This window comes from Podarcis filfolensis, assembly GCF_964270895.1.
Source record: "Podarcis filfolensis genome assembly, chromosome: 5".
NCBI classification, from domain to species: domain Eukaryota; kingdom Metazoa; phylum Chordata; class Lepidosauria; order Squamata; family Lacertidae; genus Podarcis; species Podarcis filfolensis.
In genome coordinates this window covers 13,741,119-13,763,552 of record NC_139608.1, presented here as the reverse complement: position 1 = coordinate 13,763,552, position 22,434 = coordinate 13,741,119, and the positions used below count along the sequence as shown (strand labels likewise).

The 22,434-nt window shown below is 47.8% G+C and overlaps 1 protein-coding gene and 1 long non-coding RNA gene across 2 annotated transcripts in view; both read right to left on the bottom strand.

Moving 5' to 3' along the window:
• LOC310762476 overlaps positions 1-22,434 on the bottom strand; it is a 531,937-nt gene that overhangs the window by 237,647 nt on the left and 271,856 nt on the right. The window lies entirely within an intron of this gene.
• SPATA16 (spermatogenesis associated 16) overlaps positions 1-22,434 on the bottom strand; it is a 163,248-nt gene that overhangs the window by 130,828 nt on the left and 9,986 nt on the right. Inside the window, exon 2 of the mRNA XM_083613339.1 lies at positions 20,356-20,977. Within this exon, the coding sequence (XP_083469465.1) occupies positions 20,356-20,949 (594 nt within the window). The 5' untranslated portion in view covers positions 20,950-20,977. The remainder of the gene's footprint in view (positions 1-20,355; positions 20,978-22,434) is intronic.

Sequence of the window (22,434 nt, the reverse complement as noted above, 5' to 3'; positions counted from 1 at the left end):
AACAGCTCCCCTGACCCCTGGCCACCCCTCCACTGGCCCTGTCTGGACACCTTTTTTCTAGCTCATCTGGAATGTGTCCTTGACCTTTGATAATGCTTTTTGCTTCTCTGGACAAAGGATAAGAAGAAGAAGTGTGTGTATATGTAGAAGCCAGACAACATTTACATTCCCGGCTCCACCTGCTTTCCCTTTGGCCCCACCCACCACTGCCATGTGGCCCTCGGAAGCCTCCTCAGAAGGGAATATGGCCCTTAGTCTGAAAAAGGTTCCACCTCTCTTGCCTTAACTAGTGCTTCTCCCCTCTCCCGTTTTCCCCTGACGTGTACACGTGATTGCAGATTCAGAATAGAAATCCTGAAAGGGACTGCCTTATAAATCTTGATGTGAATCATGAAATCAATTCCAGGGTCCTTGCGGGTGGAGGGCTGCTCCCTAAGGGAAGTGGCAAAGTTACCCGAAAGCATTCACTGTCCGCAAAGCTGTTTTCCTGGTTTTGGCCCTCCATTGCATCCTATGTCAGAGAACTGAATTGACATTAGCTGCACAGCCAGCATCTCACATCTCTCCTCCGCCATTTAGACAGGGACCATTGTTCCAAAAAGCTGCTGTCACTGGCTGCTCAGCTGCAGAAAGCTAGCAATCTCAGATGCATTATGAACAAACAATCAAACAAAGAGCCCCCATCCCTGAATAGAGCCCCAAACCTCAGCGTGTCCTCCTACACCTTTCATTGTCTCTCTCAACAGCACACCCCCCCTCTCCACCTCCACCCATCGCTGCTGTTCATCCTTTGACACTGTAAAATAACAAACGGCTCTGGCAAAAGCTGTCACTGTGCCCTGCTGGCGCGTCTATGCGCAGATCGCCTAAATGCAAGTGGAGTACTTTAATAACACACTTCTACTGTACCCGGGTCCTGTCCTTGCGGATAAAGTTCCTCTCCAAATCAGTCCGTGAGCTTTCTGAACCTTAGCAAGGACCTCTTAAGCGGGACTCTTCAAAAATGTTATCAATTTGCCAGGAGAACCCCTTCAGGCATAAAGGACTACGCAAACAACGCAGGCTCGCAGTTTTTCACGAAAACTTCCTCTAGCGCAGTGGGTGGGGAAACTCTCCCCCAGCCCCTGTGAAATATACTCGGAGTTGAGAGTGGATTTCATGCTCTTTATTCAGCTCATAGTGGTGAGGAGGAATGGAAGTTCCCCCAGAATGTCTGCTTTCAAGATTGGTCCACAGGAGCCACCCAATCCAGCTCCAGGTGGAAGTGAATCCGCAACCTGACTGGCCTACAGAAGAATCCCGGAATTAGCCAATCACACGGGGCCCATTGTGTAAATAATGTATATAAAGCAGACATTCTGGGGGAACTTCCATTCCTCCTCACCACTATGAGGTGAATAAAAAGCATGAAATCCACTCTCAACTCTGAGTATATTTCACCTTTGTCCAGCTTTTCCACAACAGGTGGAAAGGACTCCTGACTACAATATTCCAAGGAGGTGTTGCAAAGTCTGGGACAGTCCAGCCTCTCACCTTGTCAGTGGAGCCCAAAGGTCTGGAGGACCTGGAGAAGCTTGTTGCAATCACAGCACAATCAAGGGTCCCATGATTTTAATTTTTTTTAAAGAAAATTCTAATTTGTAGATGTGGAGCTGGAGTACGGGTCACTAATGCTTAATTGTCATTACAGCCTCTTATTATTCTACACAGCAGTTAATCAGCTTTTAGACTGGACGTGAGAGACAAAAATAACTCTCTGCATTCTACTTCTACAAAACAGCTTACTCTTATCAGCTCTTTTAAAAAGTGTAATTAATGTTGCTGGGTTGCCTCTACACAGAAGGTGAAGAGATGGACCTGCAGTGCGGGAGGTTTCTGAATCCCAATCTTATTTGTGTTTAGGAATGTTGGAGAGTTTTGGTGGAAACAGAAAAGGGAGAGAGAATTTCTGGTCTTCGCTTCTTCGTCCCATGTCCGAAACCAGCCCAGCAGCTACGCTTGGTATTCGCTGCTGCTACTGCTTTCAATCTACAGTAAAGGTAAAGGGGACCCCTGACCATTAGGTCCAGTTGTGGCTGACTCTGGGGTTGCGGCGCTCATCTTGCTTTATTGGCCGAGAGAGCCGGCATACAGCTTCCGGGTCAGGTGGCCAGCATGACTAAGCCGCTTCTGGCGAACCAGAGCAGTGCACGGAAACGCCGTTTACCTTCCCACCAGAGTGGTACCTATTTATCTACTTGCACTTTGACGTGCTTTCAAACTGCTAGGTTGGCAGGAGCAGGGACCAAGCAACGGGAGCTCACCCCGTCGCGGGGATTTGAACTGCCGACCTTCTGATCGGCAAGTCCTAGGCTCTGTGGTTTAACCCACAGCGCCACCCACAATTGATGATTGTCCCCCACCTTTTGCATTTGTGTCTCCTCTCCTTTGCACTGAAATGAATGGGGCCGGGGCCGGTGAGAGACATTTTGACGCTTGCAGTGAATCACAAAATGGCGCTCCGCACACCAGGGAAGGAAGGGTGAGCAAAGATCTACATCAGGAACAAGGTGAAATCAGGAACAAGTAGGAATCAAATGCAGTCACCGGTGTGTGGGTGTGTGTGCTCTGAATTATGCTGGGTGGGTGTAGTCAGGGAGACCCCAGCAGTGCCTCCTATTCACCAAGAGGCTACATGGTTGGGGAGGACTGCTGAGGAGGTGGTGGATTTGACCTCCAAGGAGCTCGCTGCAGACATTGCTGCACCTGTGGCAGCAGCAGCAGGCAATGCATTACTTTCAGGCTGGTTCTGCTGCCCCTGTGGATCCTGCCACCTGAGGCAAATCTCACTTTGCCACATGTCTGGACCGGCCCTGAATGGGGTAATAATAATAATAATAATAATAATAATAATAATAATAATAATAATTATTTATTATTTATACCCCACCCATCTGCCTGGGTTTCCCCAGCCACTCTGGGCGGCTTCCAACTGAATATTAAAAACAATACAGCATCAGACATTAAAAACTTCCCTAAACAGGGCCGCCTTCAGTTGTCTTTTAAAAGTAAAATAGTTGTTTATTTCCTTGACATCTGCTGGGAGGGCTTTCCACAGGGCAGGCGCCACTACCAAGAAGGCCCTCTGCCTGGTTCCTTGTAACCTCACTTCTCACAGCGAGGGAACCGCCAGAAGGCCCTCGGCGTTGGACCTCAGTGTCTGGGCTGGATGATGGGGGTGGAGACGCTCCTTCAGGTATACTGGACCGAGGCTGCTGAGGGCTTTAAAGGTCAGCACCAACACTTTGACTTGTGCTCAGAAATGTACTGGGAGCCAGTGTAGGTCTTTCAAGACCGGTGTTATGTGGTCTCGGCGGCCACTCCCTGTCACCAGTCTAGCTGCCACATTCTGGATTAATTGCAGTTTTCGAGTCACCTTCAAAGGTAGCCCCACCTTGAGCGCATTGCAGTAGTCCAAGCGGGTAGAGGAACGTAATGATAAAGGAACAGATTACACAAGTAATTCCATAAAATTTCTCCGCACCTGACAGCCCTTCACCTAATGTAAAGAGATGCTGTGGATGCGCTTAGGGTGTGGAGTTTGGATATGCTGTAGCAACATGGTAATAGTGATTGCAATTTGAAGTACAATAAAGCAATAGTCAGTAAAATTACGGTTGGTCTAAGTAAAAGGCATTTTTCTGTCTTGATAGTACATCAAACACTCAAACGTTGATCACTGGAGCCTTTGCGCGAAATGTAAATGAAACCTTGTGGGGAAAGTAAAGGAATTATTGCTTATGTCATGTTTTCAGAGGAACAGGGAAATATTTCTGAGCTTTAGAGAGACTGTCAACTCTGGGCAAAATGGCCAAATGTACAGGGGAACCAATTAGGCCTAATTATAAATCACCCAATCTGTTCTTGTTCTCTTTCTTCCTTTACTGCAGAATTCTTATACCTCTGAGTATGCAGTTGCCAAAATGCCAAAGATGTTCCTTAAACAAAGTAACATGTGGAGAAACTGCCATTGCTAATGCCAAATACATAACGCAGGAACATAGATGTTGATGGGAAGGAAAAAAATAAAAGGGAAATTCCCTGGATGCCAAGATGCAGTACTCTTTGGTGAGAGAACACCAGCGGAGATTTAAGATCACAAACTATGCAGCAAAGTAAAGCGTGGACATATAGACCGTTAGACCTTTAAAATATGCCCTTCTAAGTTCCTTCCAAAGCTCCCCTAGCATAGCAAAAGACCATGCATTTGGTAAGTTAAAAATGGGTTTACTTAAAAACTCTTCAAAGGTCAGGTTCATGTGCTTTTCCATACTTCAGTCAGAAAGCACCGGCAGTAAAACTTGGCTTAGTTACAGTCAGTGGCGTAGCGTGGGGGGTGCCAGGGGTGCCGGCCGCACCGGGCGCAACATCTGGGGGGGGCGCGAGTCCAGAGGGCCCAGCCGCGTCGTGCCCTCGGCCCGCCCCTATTGTCAGAGCGGCCGGCCAGCCTCCGCCTGCTCCTACCTTGCCCACCCGAGGACTGCAGCAGCGCCCGCCCCCGTGGCCACCTACCCCCGCCTCGCCCATTGGCTTGCCTCCCTCGGCCCCGCCTCTCTCCGATGGCCGCGGGGGTGTCCTGCTCGGCGCCGGCGCCTTTTTTCAGGAGGTAGGGAGGCTGGACGGGGAGGTGGGGTCGGAAGCGGGCAGAGAAGGAGGGGAGCTCGTAGCCAAAAGGGCTGCGCCGGCCGGCAAAGGGCCGGGGAAAGTTTGGAGAGGAGAAATGCACCGTCATGATTTCCTGGTGGAAGCGGCAGAATTAGGGATGGCGAAGCGTAATTACGCACGAATTTCGCTGGGTGAGAGCTTCGGGGATCGATCGGCGGAAATGGGAATCAATTGGAATATGAGAAAGAGAGAGAGGGACCATCATTCATAGGCATAGATTTGTAGGGTTAGGGGGCGCAAATTACTTGCCTTGCCCCGGGTTAGGGGGCGCAAATTACTTGCCTTGCCCCGGGTGCTGACAACCCATGCTACGCCGCTGGTTACAGTGGTGAAAGTTTCTAAATTATTGTTATAGGGACACAAGAATAGCTTGTAATAGCCATGCGGTCTGAACAGCAGCAAACATCTCAGAACCTCTTCACACGCTGAGCTCCTTTGGTAGACTGAGGTGAACAAAAGCCTTGATTACTTTCCTCCCAAGGTGAGGGAGAATGACCTAGCTAAGCTCGGCAGGACAGCTTACTTGATGGCATTAACCCCTTCATGCATTAATTTGACTTGAGAGTCCCATGGACTGCAAGAAGATCAAACCTCTCCATTCTGAAGGAAATCAGCCCTGAGTGCTCACTGGAAGGACAGATCGTGAAGCTGAGGCTCCAATACTTTGGCCACCTCATGAGAAGAGAAGACTCCCTGGAAAAGACCCTGGTGTTGGGAAAGATGGAGGGTACAAGGAGAAGGGGACGACAGAGGACGAGAAGGTTGGACAGTGTTCTCAAAGCTACCAACATGAGTTTGACAAAACTGCAGGAGGCAGTGGAAGACAGGAGTGCCTGGCATGCTCTGGTCCATGGGGTCACGAAGAGTTGGACACGACTAAACGACTAAACAACAACAACAAGAACAACAATGTTGGTTAAATGAGGCTGGTTATCCCTCAACATGAAGCTGCCTTATACTGAGTCGGACTACTGGCCTATCTAGCTCAATATTGTCTACACTGACTGGCAACAGTTCTCCAGGGTTTCAGATTGGAGTGATCCCCAGTGCTACCTAGAGATGCTAGGAATTGAAACTTGGACCATCTTAGCGTTGCCAGTTAGGAGCGTCCCAGACCCTGAGATTTCAGGGTCCAAACCTGAGACCTAGGAATGGCCCCTGCTGATGTCAAGGGGGTGGTCTGTGGAGATGGAGGTTAATGGGAAAAAGGGAACATCTCCCCTATGAACCGACCTGTTCCTGCAATCATCGTCTGAGGCCCTTCAGTGAGAGGTCTGGAGGGCGGCAACACAAGAACAAGCCTTTTCTGCACCTTTGTTATCTATCTATCTATCTATCTATCTATCTATCTATCTAGGCGCCAGGCAAAAACATTCCTCTTCTCCCAGGTCTTTGGATAATTAAACAATCAATAACCTTATAAACTCTGTGTGTGGGTCATTGTTTTTTGTTTGTTACTGTGCTATGTCTTTTTGTGTGTTTATATTGTAAATTGCCCTGTGATTCTTGGGTGGAGGGCAGTATAGAAATTTAAACAACAACAACAACAACAACAACAAGGAAGGCATACTCCCACAGAGCGTCTCCACTATAATTTGCAGCAGCTCCTGCCAGCCTGAAGCCTGCAAGTTTCATTGCACAGTCTTATTATTAGTCTTATAATTATTATTAAGCACAGTGTTACCCACCTGGAGATTCAAGCTCTCCACTTGCCAACTGGAGTGGGCCAGGCAATCCTGGAAACTTCAGGCCAGACCTGGAGGTCTGGTAACCCTTGACCATCTCCATGCAAAGCAGATGCTCTCCACCGAGTGAAAGCCTTTCCCCTAAACGGCATTTCTTGTAAAGAGACGAGGCGGAGTAGGGAGGCTGGTGGATGAATAGCCGAGTTGTTCTCCCCGCCCTGCTGAGGGTGATGGCACATGGCTGAAAATGCCACAAAGATGGATGGGTTCAAAATGCAGTTCTCAGATGCAGGGGGCGGGGGAATAGATCATTATAACAATTTAATAAAAAGAGACCCCTCTTGCAGCAATAAAAGAGAACAGAAGGCAGAGACGGAAGAGGAGCATGCATGAAAATCAATTCCTAAGCTTTGCTCTCTAAAATATAGTGATAGTGCCACAGTCATAAAAAAAAACACGGATTCACATCTGTTCTTTTAAATCTGAAGAGTAGAACATCTGCTTTGCATGCAGAAGGTCCCTGATTCAATCTCCAGCATCTCTAGGAAGGATGGGCAAATTCCTTTGTCTGAAATTCTGGAGAGCTGCTACCAGTCAGTGCAGACAATGCTGAGCAATGGTTGGACTCATTATAAGACCCGCTCCTATGTCCAGTGTTAAGTTGTGAGTGAACATATCAGACGACACAGCGATTCTTCAACAGCTCTTGTTTATTCAAAGGCCAGAACAGAACTGAACTGAAGGGTTCAGCCAGCCTGCTTATATAGACCTCCACTACAACGCAACAGTAACCACTTTCTGTAACTATCCAATCACTGAACGTCACTTTCAATCCCTTATTTGCATATGTAGACCTGAGTGAAAGTATCCCCCTGCTGGCCCAGGGTGAGAACTTCAGTACGTAACGTCCAGTTTCTATACCAAGCTGAATGCTTCAGTCCTTTTCAGGGATGCAACCATGGGGGAAAGATGGGGGAAATTGTCTTAATAAAATGCACAACCCCACACCCCTATTCCTATGTGGATCTTTAGTGACAAAAATTCAGTATCAGCACTGCAGCAAATCTTAGTGAATTATGGTGAAAGATGAAATGCAATGAAGGAACATTAGCTGCACCCCTTTAATGTATATATTTTAGCTCTTAACTTCACAGAGCCCAATCCTTTGCATGTTTACTTAGGACAAAGTCTGATCACACTGAGTTCAAGCGACTTTACTCCCACTAAAGTGGCATAGGATCAAATGACAAAATAACCCTCAGTCACAATAAAATGGTTAAGGTTGCCGCACCCATTAATTCTTCAAAACTCGTTCACATTAGCAATAAAGTGCTAACTAAGCTGGCAATCACTGTGCATTACAAACAACACAATGCACAATGATTGTCACGCAGTATTTTCTGCAGTGGCTTAGCTTGCATTTCCTTGCTTTTGTGTGTGTGAGTTTTGAAAAGTAATCGGTACAGCAGTCTGTTCTGTAAAGGAAAGAGATATTTTCGTCTATTAACTTCCTGTGCTTGAAAACTTTTTATTGTTGTTGCAGGCAAAAGTAAAATTTGTGGTTACTTTGTGTGTCTGTGTGCATGTGTGTGAGAGAGAGGGGGAGAGAGAGAGAGAGAGAGAGTGCAGCAACCAGTGCTGCTTTTGTTGCTATCAGCATCGCGTTGCTAATGATTCAGGCTCAAAACAGATGTTCATAATGTTACTGGTTTATTAAAAAGGATTATATGCAGCTCGCTGTCAAGGCTCTGAACACAGGCCTGCGGCAGGTTTTCTCCTGGTCCAAGGGAGAAAAAGGAGGATGGTGTGTTGAGGGGTGGTATACAGGTAATTCAAGGTACCTGCAGCCATCTATAGCTCTCAGCTGTTCTGCTTCTTTTTGGAGGAATGAGCTTTTAAGAACTCGCTTAGTGTAAACTAGTTAGACTGCAACATGCACAACAAGTAAGGAAACACGCACTACGATGGAAGTTGGTGCATCACAGCAGTAGAGCTTTCAGGCATTGTGGAGTGGATACGTACGACAAAAAGGAATTTGCTTAGTCTGGCAATCAGATCCTGGCTTGTATCTGCTGTTGCCCATCCTTGTATGCTCACGCATACAGAACGCATTCACATTGGGACACCCTTCAAAGAGTTAAGTCAAGAGCCGAGGCTACGATTAAAAAAATAAATAAATGGAGTGACACTTACGTTGATTTCACAATCGCACCGGGAGAGCCCATAATGACCATCTGTGGGTTATGGAATTAATCCAGCTCGTGAAAAGAGATCTCTACGGCCCTCTGGTGAATTAATCATACTTTATTTGAGATCTTCATTTCACATCCCAGAGACAAACACCACACCCGAGATGGCGAGCACAGCGATACCGTTTGGAGCTCTTTCTAGGCTTTAAAAGTAACATACCAGCCATTAACTTACTTCATTTGTTTGTTTAATGACCTGGAGGAGATTATTTTCAGGACAACAGAGTGTAAAATTTAATTCCGGAAGAGATTTATAGCACAAGGAAACCTTTCTAGAATTTGTATACCATCTTTATCGGGATAATTAATTGCCTGTCGAGAGATTTTTTTTGCCCCAGACATCTTGCTAACAGCTCCCACTCCAACAACTAAGCCAACGCCAGGGCTGCTCGCTTCAGTGGGGCAGAGTATATGAACCGGCTTTAGATCCACATCTTCTGAGGTAAACAAGTGCAAAGGCCTCACTTGCTTCCAGACATTTCCCTTCTTTGCTAACATCTGATACAGCGCAGCAAAGAAACAACCACCATTTTAAAGGATAATGAAGAGTACAAAAATTAGTAGCGAGTCTGAGAAACAATCCATGTACTGTAATAAACCTCTCCTCCCCATTATGCGCGTTACCAGAGAGTTAAGTGTGGGAAGCAGCCACAGAGAAGTGGCAACCACACCATATGGGGGGACTTTTAAGCCAGTGTTTTTCAACCACTGTTCCAGATGTTGCCTGGTGTGCCGTGGGAAAAATTGAAAAATTCAAAAGATTTAAAGAAAAAAAATTAAATTTCAAATTTTCGCCCACTAGGCGGGCGCCGGACTGTGTCCTGGGTATGGGGGTGGGGTGGGGTTTTTGACCCCACCCTCGGCCAGCAGGGGCGCCGATTGGCGCTCCTCAGGGGGACACCCTCCACTTTTCTGATGTCCGGGCTGTGATTGGTCCAGACTCCAGCCTGGACCTATCACAGTAGGACATCATCTTCCAACTTCCTTCCTGCCCGAGCACAGTGTGTGCAGCAGCAGAGAGAAGAAGACATCGCGACTCGAGTCACCAGGAGGACCGGAGAAGTTGTCATTTTATTTCTCTTCAGTCTCCACTGAATGCCTTGACTGGGTTAGGGACCCTTATAGCTCATCATCAGTTGGTGGAAAGGACATGACTTTACAGGAGCAGGAGGAACTAACTGAACTGAGACAAAATCGTGGTTTCAAGCTAAGATTTGCTGATCTACCTTTGGACAGTTTTTGGTTGGATACTGCCAAGGAGTTCCCCCTTCTGGCAAACAAAGCTATTTTGACATTGCTCCCATTTTCCACTACATATCTGTGTGAGATGAGCTTTTCAAGCATGATTGCTATAAAAACCAAATACAGAGAGAGACTGAGAGTTGTTGACGAAGAGCTACGTGTGTGTCTTTCTTCGATTCCAGCCAGAATATCAGCTTTGTGTTCAGCCAAACAAGCCCAGGTTGCGCACTGAATAAAGTATTTTATAATTTTTCATATTTCTGTTTACTTACTATTTCATAATAAAGTAATTATAAAATACTTTCTTTGTGTTTATTTGATTCCTATTCAAGAGAATTACTTTATACATAGTCAATATAGGCACAGAGTTAATTTCTTTAACATTTTCTAATGGTGGTGTGCCTCGTGATTTTTTCCGTGAAACAAGTGTGCCTTTGCCCAAAAAAGGTTGATAAACACTGTTTTAAGCTACGTCGGAGGAGGATTGCAAGGACCAACTGGGTAATTATAGCCAAGCAATTTCAAATTAAAAGGAGGACTACCGTCAAATGCCAGCTAAAATTGGAATCCTGAGCACTTATCAATCAATTAAAGTATTTATATCCTGGTGGACAGAGTAAATTAAGCTGTCCAAGGTGGCTCACAATATGAAAAACCCAGCTACGCAATAAAAGAATGGCTGCAACAGCAAATTAGCAGCAGCGGTGAGCAGAACTTCCCCTTGAATTCAAGGGGCCCTCTGCTAAAGCAACATTCATTTAAGCCTCAACCGAGTGAGGGTGGAGAAGATTTTCCTCAAGGAGGGATTTTGGTGCCCCTGTTGAAAAGACCCCGCTCCTGAAAAATCTCCACTGTATTATGTTGTTGTTGTTTAGTCGTTTAGTCATGTCCGACTCTTTGTGACCCCATGGACCAGAGCACGCCAGGCACTCCTGTCTTCCACTGCCTCCCACAGTTCGGTCAAACTCATGCTGGCAGCTTCGAGAACACTGTCCAACCATCTCGTCCTCTGTCGTCCCCTTCTCGTGTCCTCAATCTTTCCTAACATCAGGGTCTTTTCCAGGGAGTCTTCTCTTCTCATGAGGTGGCCAAAGTATTGGAGCCTCAGCTTCAGGAGCTGTCCTTCCAGTGAGCACTCAGGGCTGATTTCCTTCAGAATGGATAGGTTTGATCTTCTTGCAGTCCATGGGACTCTCCAGAGTCTCCTCCAGCACCATAATTCAAAAGCATCAATTCTTCGGCGATCAGCCTTCTTTATGGTCCAGCTCTCACTTTCATATAGAAAGCGGAAAATGCCAGGGTGACCAGTCAATCACCACATGCCTTCTCCAGTACCAGCAGAGACTGGTTCATTTGGGCAAATAGTGCATCAGTCTCAATCTGCCCTCGGCCAACCTCCAATTGCCTGCGTTCTTACAACCAACTCAGGGCAGTGGCGCCGCCTGTTCTGTTCCTCCTCCTCATTCTCAGTGCTGCCTTTGCAGAACTCAGTAGAGATTCAGATGGGGCAAAACTTGAATGAATCAGCTCTGCCTGTCACAGACCCTCCAAGAGTCCCAATTTTCCAGGGCCATTCCTGGATTAACAGAAGCCATCCCGGCTTCTGATTTGATCCCAGAATGTCCCGCTTTCCCTTAGGACGTCCCTATTTTCATCAGAGAAATGTTGGAGGGTATGGAGTTATGCGACCCTCCCAAGCCAAGGAGATAAGATACAACTTTTAGAAGACACCTGAAGGCAGCCCTGTATAGAGAAGTTTTTAATGTTTAAAGTCTTATGATGTTTTTATGTATGTTGGAAGCCAACCAGCGTGGAAAAGGACATCCCTATTTTCATCAGGGGACGTGGGTGGTGCTGTGGGTTAAACCACAGAGCCTAGGACTTGCCGATCGGAAGGTCGGTGGTTCGAATTGCCGCGACGGGGTGATCTCCCATTGCTCGGTCCCAGCTGCTGCCCACCTAGCAGTTCGAAAGCACATCAAAGTGCAAGTAGATAAATAGGTACCGTTCTAGTGGGAAGGTAAACAGCGTTTCCGTGTGCTGCTCTGGTTTCGCCAGAAGCGGCTTAGTCATGCTGGCCACATGACCTGGAAGCTGTCTGTGGACAAACGTCGGCTCCCTCGGCCAATAAAGCGAGACGAGCACCGCAACCCCAGAGTCGGTCACGACTGGACCTGATGGTCAGGGGCCCCTTTACCTTTACCTATTTTCATCAGAGAAATGTTGGAGGGTATGCTGTCATTGGCTCAGCTTTCAGCTATGGTTGGCCTCTCTACATTTCTGCTTTGCCAGTCCCAAATGGACACCAGGCACAACATATTTCAGTGCATGGCAATGTAGTTCAAGAAGACTTTCCCAAATCCCCCCCCCACCAGTTTTGGAACATACCTGATTCATTCCCACCACACAGCTTAAGACAGAATTCTGGGCCTCTGTGCACCCTGCTAGCAGTTATCCTTTGGCAGTGAGAGTTAAAGGTAATCAATATTAGACTACAGAGGAAGAACTCGAGCATTTTAGAGCGATGCGAAATTCCTGCACGAGGAATGCTGTAGCCTGCTCTCTTGGGGTTAGGTGCTGGGGAAATATTCGCTCTCTCGGGATAAATTACAGCCGCTAATTACTTTTTGGTCCTCAGACGAAGAGCACGGTTTGATAAACACACACAAAAAGTAGGCCATTTCACAGCCTCTGGGGAGCACTGCATTACCCAGGATGACAAAACGCACCTTTTAAGCCGTTTTTAAACAGCAGAGATCCTACGATAATGAGAATGACTGCAAGTGACTTTGCAAATCAAATGTAAAGGGCTTGCTGAAGTGGAGTACCTGAGCGCTGGGAGGAACGTATGGAAAATCAAGAAACAGCACAACGGGGAAGGGAGGGTGGGAAATCCAGGTGCTTGGAGATCCTGTCCCCCCCCCCCCAAGTAACTAGCAATACGGGTCAATGGATATATGTCTGACTGTTTGGTGTAAGAGGATATAAAATGGTCCAGGTCAGCCCTGGGCATGTTACCCTTAGAACCTTCATGTATATTCAGCCTGCAACAAAGTTTTCTTGAGAATAAAAGCTTTGTCTCGAGAATGGGGCTTAGAGCTGCTCACCTGGAAACAGCTCCCCCCAGGGAACCTGCTCTAGGCAACCACAGTTCCATTAACCATGTTACATTCTTATAGCTCTCACAGGAGAGCAGATAATGCCAGTCCTGGCAAAGAGATGGGGCTGGATATCATAAAGACACCTACGTTTTCCCCAAACCAAGCAAGGGATAAAGGTAAAGGACCCCTGACCATTGGGTTCAGTCGCGGACGACTCTGGGGTTGCGGCGCTCATCTTGCTCTATAGGCCGAGGGAGCCGGCGTTTGTCCGCAGACAGCTTCCGGGTCATGTGGCCAGCATGACTAAGCCGCTTCTGGCAAACCAGAGCAGCGCGCGGAAACACCGTTTACCTTCCCGCCAGAGCGCTACCTATTTATCTACTTGTACTTGACGTGCTTTCGAACTGCTAGGTGGGCAGGAGCTGGGACCGAACAACAGGAGCTCACCCCATCGTGGGGATTTGAACCGCCGACCTTCTGATTGGCAAGCCCTAGGCTCAGTGGTTTAGACCACAGCGCCACCCGCGTCCCTAAGCAAGGGATGGCACCAGATAAAAGGGCAGTGAGTCCTTCCACTTAATATTATCTGCTCTCGCCACAATTGCTTACAGCAGTGTCCCTTGAATTTGGGTCCCCAGTTGGACTACAACTCCCATCACCCTCACCCATCACCAATGGTCAGGGATGGTGGGTGTTGTAGTCTGAGGTTGAAGAACACTGGCCTAGAGCTAGGTGGGCGACAGAAATGCAAACAGGTTTACGTTGAGCTGCATTGCATATAGCGACGTGTATTTTCCAGGGTTGGTTGGGGACATCATAATGCTTGCCTTAAAATACATATATCTCTTATTTGGCTCATCTGGAGAAGGATTCTGCTTCTCCTGCCCTTAAAACCCACCAATGCACGTTCCTTGAAGCCTCTTGCCCATATCTCCCTATCTTCTCTCCCACCCTCTTATGTGGCTGTTGGCTCCATCAGCGGTAGCTATACGCCCACCCCCTACCCCAAGTGCATTTTTAAGGTCTATTTGCACTTAATGTAGGGAAGAGAGATCTTCCACTGCCACCAGTGTCCATCAGCTGTCATGGACTGGCTGGTTGCAGAGGAGGGATGGGAGGCATCAGCTAAGAAACCCTCAAGGGAAGAAGACTCAGAGCCAGGAGATTGGTGGTGGGATGATGATGTGTGGTCAGAGGGAGAAGAGGGAGGAGAATGGGGGCAGGAGGTGTAAGAAGCTGACGAGGTTTTAGTGAGCAGGAAGAGGCTGGGGCAGAGAGCAGTCAAGAATCAGAGGCAGCAGCAGAGGGGGCCCAAGCAACAGAGATTGCGGCCGAGGCAGGCGGCCGAAGAAGCCAGGGAGTCTCCTGCTGCGACCAGCTCCTCTCCCCCTGGTCTCCCAGAACCAGAAGAGGTATGAAGAGGGTGGAGCAGAGACGGACAAGGTGACGAAGTCTCAGATGACTTGAGAAGGACCCAAAGAAGGAGGAGACTTAGAGAGCGGAGGGAAGGCGGGAACCTGGCAACTGCCTCCTTGGGGCAAGGCCTACCAGGAAGAGTTGCTGTGCTCACTAGGCCTGAGCTGTTTTGGTTTCTTTGAATGAAGAGTTAACTTTGTCGACACCAGGTATTTCTTATGCTGACCTACTCCTAAACCTGGCTCCTCAGTGGGTGGGAGAGTGGGAGAGGAGATATGGACTAAACAGCTCTTGTGTCAGCACCTGGCATGACCAGGCAAATGCAGGGGCCCCGGGAGGCTTGGGGTCTGAGGCCAGTGTCCTTGAACTGCTCAGCTCTGTAAAGAAGTGATGTGAGGCACCTATGGGTGCTGCTGTGGTCACCAGCATTCTTATTTCCAGTGCTTGTGGGTCTTTCCCCCATTGGTATATCGGGTTGGGGGCCAGAAGCAGTGAAGAAAAGGAGGAGGATGCCGGAACATTGCTAGAGCTGAGTCTGGCCATGGGCCAAGCCAGGCATGGAGGGGAAGGGAGTGCTTGGGTGGGTGGCAACAGGAAAAGCAAGCTGAGGTAGTTTGCTTCCATTGCAGGCTGCCAGCTGCCCTGGCCCACAGAGAGGGAGAGAGAGTCTAGGCTGTGGCTTGGAGGAGCCACTAGAAGAGCAGGGACAGCCGAGAAGCACTGCCAATTCTGGCTTTCCAGCTGGCTGCTTTTAAAAAAATGACAATTCTTTCCCAGAGTGAAATTCAGGAGCAGAGTGCCAACCCGCCAGTGCCTGTCAAGGCAGCCTGTGAGTGGTCTGGGACGGGGCACAGAGGGCGCTTTGCCCAGGATGCCCTCAAGCCTGCAGATGAGGAGCATATTGTGGGAGGGATCAGACCCCATCACATTGCCTGGTGACATCAGGGGTTCGGTGGCGTCCATTCTGGCTCCAAATAAACTGAGTTCAAGATCCACTTCTGAAAGCAATTACAAGCCCACTTGGGTCAGAGATGGTGGCACTTGGTTTTATTGTTGTTGCTGTTTTGCAAGTCCTACATTTTTTCTCCTTGCTAAACTGGACTCAAACCCTCCTCCTTCGTGCAAGAAGAATCCCTTCTGGGTCACTGCCACTGAAAGAAAATTCAGGTAGGTCCAAGCCAAATTGCTTCCTCCGCCTGCTGTTCTGCAGCCCTGTTCCTCTCAGTGGCTCCTGTCCATTACGTTACATTTTGCTGCCCTGTGCAAAATGCGCCAGCCACACATGGGGGGGAGGTACGGACATGGTGAGGAAATGGGGTCTCGCTGCAGCCTGGGGCCTAGTGCCGCACTTATTTACACTTTATGGCATCACTTTGTGGGCTGCGATACATAGAAGAATCTGGTCATACAGCTGTAAATGCCAAGTCCCCAGCAGGCTGGATAGGCTTTTAAATGTGCTAGAAAACCACAAGGGCTTTTCGAAATGTCGCCTCCCTGTGGGATTAATTGTCAAATGCTGGGAAAAAAAGAGGGCTAGATGTCAGAAGAGGCTTGTTTGCAGCCTGCACACTTCAGCTGGCATTCACGCAAAAAATGCTAGATGGGCTGGTTGGTTGTTTTTTTTTTGTAAACTTAGAAAAATGGGGAGTATTTATATGTGCACGGCAAAGGTCAACGATTGCTACCTGCGAAGGCAGGAACCTGATGATATGAGAGCTGCGCAGCTGCAGCCAAACTCTGCAATGCAACTGGTTTGCTGTTGCTTTTCTTCACTTTGTTGACCGCCACTTGCAGGGAGGAGGGGGACAAATGGAGTGCGCCAATTCACACATTGCACAACTTTTCTCTCCAGGGTCAAATTCTAATTGAGGAGCAAGGACATCAAGCCAAGGTGGATGACCAGCTTGGCCCGATCCATTGGCCAAAGGAGGAGAATCTAGAAGGGGCTCGCTTCCCCCTCTACTCACTGATGGAAAGAACACTCTGTTCCAACTGCCTTGGGACTGCAGAAACAAGGGCGAAAGAAAACTCTGGTCCCAACCGTTGGCCAAGGAACAAGAGCCACTAACTGCTATCTAAGCAAGGTTCTGAGAAAATCAGCGTGGCCCGAAATGGATGCAAATGCTTTGGGTTTAGCGCTTTGTCCTGAAATTAAAGGCCTGATCTCCATCTTCTTCCTCTTTTGCCCCTCCTTTCCACTCCTCTTCTTTTCCACATCCTGTCTTGTCAGACCATAAGCCTGCTATCAGGGCCTCCCTCTCGCCCTTATTGATGTGAGCCGTTTCGGTACAGTGGTACCTCGGTTTATGAACTTAATCCGTTCTGGAAGTCCATTCCTAAACCGAAACTGTTCTTAAACCGAGGCGTGCTTTCCCTAACGAGGCCTCCCGCCGCTGATGCCCTTCCACCATTCGGATTCCATTCTTAGGCTGAGGTAAAGTTTGCAAACCGGGACGCTATTTCCGGTTTTGTGGAGTTCGTAAATCGAATCGTTCTTAAACAGGACTGTTCTTAAACCGAGGTACCACTGTAATTGAAAAGCCAGATAAAAAAAGCAACTTATTAACTCAGGAGCCGTCTGAAAGGAAGGATAAAAAGCAGGATTTAAAAAGCAACCAAGTAACCATCCTGTCCTGTCTGGGCTTTGTCCCTTCAGATAGCAGGTGAGGCACCACTTAACTGAACCCTCCTCCAGTAGAAATTGCCTCTGAATACCCGTTGCTGGGAAGAAGAAGCACAGAGAGCTTTGCTGCACTCAGGTCCTCCTTACAGGCTTCCCATAGGCAACTGGCTGGTCCCTGTGAGGTCAAGATGCTGCTATTTTTAGTGGGATGTGGTTCAGTGGCAGAACATCTGCTTTGAACGCAGAAGGTCTGACTTGGTACAAGGTGGCTTCCCATGTTCCTATCCAGACCCGAATGTATGCCCTAATTTCTGGGTAAATGGACTGGGGCGGGGGTGTTGATTACACAACAGAGGGGACAACTGCACAGTGACATTTCCATCAGTGCACATCCTCTTGGTGACCCTTCTTTTGAAGCAGCCTCCAGCTTCCACAGCTCTGCAACTTTAACTAGCCACCCGCTGCTGATTAAGAGATCTTGGTGCCATCATTATGGCTGAAGCTGCACATGAGCAAACAGTTCCCAGCAGTGGTAATCCAATTTCTCTTATTTTTCATCATATATATATATATTTGGGGTGTGTGTGTGTGTGTGTGTGTGTGTGTGTGTGTGTGTGGCAGGGTAGGGTGGGGGGTTCAGAGCTGCCACACACCCATCTGATAACGATGCTTAAATAATGGGTGCTGCTTTTCTGTTTTCTTTTCTCCACTTTTGGCCGCTTATGTCAGTTTTATAGCAGCGTTATGGAAACATGACAGGGAAGCGAAAATCTGATTATGCCTAAATCCTGGCCCATTATGTGATTATTATGAGCCACAGCACAGCGGGAGTTACAGCGCTACGATAGAAGGGATTTCCAATATAATTAGATCAGATTGGCAGCACCAAAGAAATCAGGGCAGAACATTACGATGGCTTTCCTGTAAATGCCAGTAGCCGCGGCTTCCCGTCAGCGCGCACCTGGTAGGTGTAAATGCTCCACTTCTGTGGTGGTCCCTCCAGCAGATGCTATCGTTTTCTCTTTCCCCTGCTGAGCTGTGGGGTTATATCCCAAGGGGTCCGGTGGCAGTCAGTTTGGGTAAAGGTGGAATGCTAGGCTCGTAAGCTTGGAAGAGATGAAAAGGCCTGCTGAACAGTTGTACTAGATGCCAGGAAGTTTCAAGGTTCAGCTGAGACCATATTAACACCGGTCAAGAAAGACCTACATTGGTTCCCAGCACGTTTCCGAGCACAATTCAAAGTGTTGGTGCTGACCTTTAAAGCCCTAAGCGGCCTCGGTCCAGGATACCTGAAGGAGCGTCTCCACCCCCATCGTTCAGCCCGGACACTGAGGTCCAGCTCCGAGGGCCTTTTGGCGGTTCTCTCACTGTGAGAAGTGAGGTTACAGGGAACCAGGCACCCTGTGGAACGTCCTCCCATCAGATGTCAAGGAAGCAAACAACTATCTGACTTTTAGAAGACATCTGTAGGCAGCCCTGTTTAGGGAAGTTTTTAATGTTTGATGTTTTGTCACATACACACACACACACACACACACACACACACACACACACAGTGGTACAGTGGTTACAGGTGCTTCAGGTTACAGACGCTTCAGGTTACAGACTCCGCTAACCCAGAAATAGTACCTCGGGTTAAGAACTTTGTTTCAGGATGAGAACAGAAATCGTGTGCTGGCGGCGCGGCGGCAGCGGGAGGCCCCATTAGCTAAAGTGTTACCTCAGGTTGAGAACAGTTTCAGGTTAAGAACAGACCTCCAGAATGAATTAAGTTCTTAACCTGAGGTACCTCTCTCTCTCTCTGTGTGTGTGTGTGTGGAGTTGGGAGCTGCCCAGAGTGGCTGGGGAAACCCAGCCAGGTGGGCAGGGTAAAAATAATGAATTATTATTATTATTATTATTATTATTATTATTATTACTATTATTATTTACAGTAACAATGATCCCAGTATTTATATACCACTTAATATACGAAATTCCTAAGCGGTCTGCATAAAAGCCCACAAGAACGTTAGGAAAATGAAAAAGTGAGGGAAATGGGACTTTCTGCTGGCCACCAGGCAAGGGCTTGTTCCACCTGCCACGCTCCACGCTCCGCCCTTCAGAGTCCCAGGAGCTTTCAGAAGGAATGTTGCCACCGACAGTCATTATGTGAATGTGTCTTTTGATGAACTGAGTGGAGGACTCTGAGTCATGGGGTTGGGGAGGGAGTGTGTGGATTCAGCAGTGCTTAACTTGTCTTTGGTTCTTTGGTTGTTAATATTGCTTTGTGGATTATGAGTGCTGACAGTGCTTTTTTGGGGTGGGGGTGGGGTACGCATACCCCTAAATATTTTGTGAATCTAAGTTTGGCCTCACTGAGGGGAACTATTTCAATATGAGTAGGAACATGAGAGTACCCCTAAACATTCTTTTTAAGAGAAAAAGCACCGAGTGCTGTAATGATTTGTGATTTTTTTTTATAATAATAAGACTTTTCTTGTGGTTGCCCTGCTTAATCTGTTTTCTAAGTTGCTTTGTTAATAGGGTTATAGAAAAGTGGTTGTTTTGCGGATGATTTGTTGACCATTTTAAATGATTTATGCTGCACTTGTGAAATTTATTGTACGTGTGCCGCTTTGCGACTCGTGTGAGTGAAAAGCGGCGTAGAAGTATAACAGGTGAAATGAATGAATGAAAAGAAAAATCCACGTATTGCATTATAACCAAGCATGCAAAGAAATACATGAGTAAAAACAAAGAATCGATTGATAAAATGTTTGATTAAATATCTATAAATAATAAAACAGAGCGGTGTGGTGAATCTTATGCACAAGGGAAAGCCTACTTAAATAGATGGTATACAAAAGGCAGTGATTTCTCCACACACTGATCCTTCTTCCAGGCAAGCTAGAGCCACTATCACCTTCCAAGGACACATTCCAGCCATTTCAAAGGAAGGTGTTTCCTCTGTGAATGTTTGTGGCCTGAGGCCTGCCTTTGAGCCCTGGGCCTGAAGTTCCCCATCCACGTTCTCCATGAATGACTCTCTGAAAAGGAGCTTCTCCTTTACACCATAATCTAGGGCAGGGTTCACCAAACTTGGGTTTCCAGATTTAGTTGGACTACAACTCCCATCCTCCCTAGCTAGTTGTCAGGGATGATGGGAATTGTAGTCCCCAAACAACCAGAGACCCAAGACTGGGAATCCCTGATCTAGAGTGACCTTAAGGATTCTGGTGAAGCTAAGTCAGGGCTTTGGTGGCCACCATTCCTCCAAGTGCCCTTGTCATGGCTACCTAACGCTTGCGCTCTCCCCATTACCTCACCCAACTCCCCTCGGGGCCCCTACCTACCTCAAGGGCTGTTCTGAACTGTCCTGCTGCCACAGCATACTTCTTCTGCCTGTAGCAAGTGCTGGCATCCTTTAAGGACACCTGAAGCCACTTGTCCATCTGTGGTTGCCTGCTCATGCCAGGCAGCCTTGGGGAATCTACATTTGCAGACCCTGGGCATTTGGCCTGAGTGTTGGTTGGGGCCACTTGAGCTGCCAGAAACTCATAGGTGACGTCTTCCTCGTCTGTGTACACCAACTTCATTTCGACCTCCATCAGGCTTTTTAGGGGGATGTGGGGCAGTAGCACAGGGAAGGCCTGGTTCTCTGGCTCCATCAAGCGTTGTTCCTTCCTCAGGCCTGGCTTATCGTTGCTTTCCGACTTTCTTTTCAGGACCAACCTGTCCAGATCGTGACCTTGTTTTTCCCTGACATTGCTCTTCCCGGCTTTCAGCTTCTCCATCGCGTTTTCCACAACCGCTGCCCCCGAGGTACTTCTAACCTCTTGCAAAGCTTCCGGAACGTCATTCAGCCGGTACGCTGTTCCTCTCAGCTCCTCCTTTCGGCACATTTCGCTTGTGATGTTCTCAAAGCGCGTGCTGTTTGCCGGCTCCATGACTCACAGAAAAGCTAGACTCCAACTCCTGAGGGTGGTTCGAGGGGGGAGGGAGAAGGCAGAAGAGGTGGGAAAGTTTACAGTTCTGAGCTTTGCAAATAAAGGATGCAGAGCAAATGTTTTATTCAATTTGCCCACAGCTGGCACCATTTGAAGTCAACAATCAGCTATGGTTAGCAAAGAGCAGAGTTTGTTCCTCCCTCCCTCCTCTTTCTTTTGAAAGTCTTTGGAATTATACCCACCATTGAAAATAAGCCGAGTTGCCTCCATAGCTGTTATTTAACACGTATTGCAAAAATGGTATTTTGACTTCTGTTTCAGTACTGACCTACCCACTCCTGAGCTCTGCCAAGAATCTTCCTTTTGAAACCCTGTTGGCTTATAGTTCACATGCTGGCCAAGGGGTGAGGTTTCCAGGGGGTGAAATAAGTGGCTTGTTGGACTTGCAATGAGGAGAAGTGGGTTCAAAGCCCGACGTAGCTTGCTGTGTGACCTTCTTTCAGCCTGCCCTCAAGGTCCTTCGTGAGAAGCAATTCATAAATGGAATGCTGTAGGTAAACAACAACCTACCTCGCCAGGTTGTTGCAGGGAGAAAATACGCTAACCCCATTTTATGCTATTATGAGGCTCCAGGAGAAAGGGTGGGATACATAGAGAGAGAAAGAGAAAGGTGGGCAGTGAAGTAATGGTGGTGTTTGATGCACCCACTTAAATCTTCTTTTCAAAAATTACCAGGATGGCATGAGAAGGGGACTGTATTCTAACAGCTAAGACAGGGCTAGCCAATGTGGTTTCTTCTAATCAGATTCAAGAAGCATGTCCAGTGATCAGTAGCCTGGATAGCTCAGTCGGTGAGAGCATGGTGCTGATAACACCAAGGTTGCAGGTTTGATCCCCATATGGGATGGCTACATATTCATTCCTGTATTGCAAGGGGTTGGAATAGAGGATCCTCAGGGTCCATTCCAATGCTATGATTATATGGAGGGTTCCAAGGTAAAATTGGAAAAGGTGATCAGTTCACAACCTCTGTGAGGGGAATAACAGACACCTAACTCACAGTGTGGCTGAGCTAAAAAAGAGGCAACATTGATCTTTTACTCCTGTCTAATGCAGGGCACGGCCTGGCCAAAATACCTAGAAGCCCCATTGGTTTCAGTGGGTGGGATTTTTTTTTTTTTTTTGCAGGTATGTGGCGCTGTGGGTTAAACCAAAGAGCCTAGGACTTGCCAATCAGAAGGTCGGCGGTTCGAATCCCCACAACGGGGTGAGCTCCTGTTGCTTGGTCCCTGCTCTTGCCAACCAAGCAGTTCGAAAGCACGTCAAAGTGCAAATAGATAAATAGGTACCGCTCCGTCGGGAAGGTAAACGGCGTTTCCGTGCGCTGCTCTGGTTCGCTAGAAGCAGCTTAGTCATGCTGGCCACATGACCAGGAAGCTGTATGCTGGCTCCCTCGGCCAATAAAGCGAGATGAGCGCTGCAACT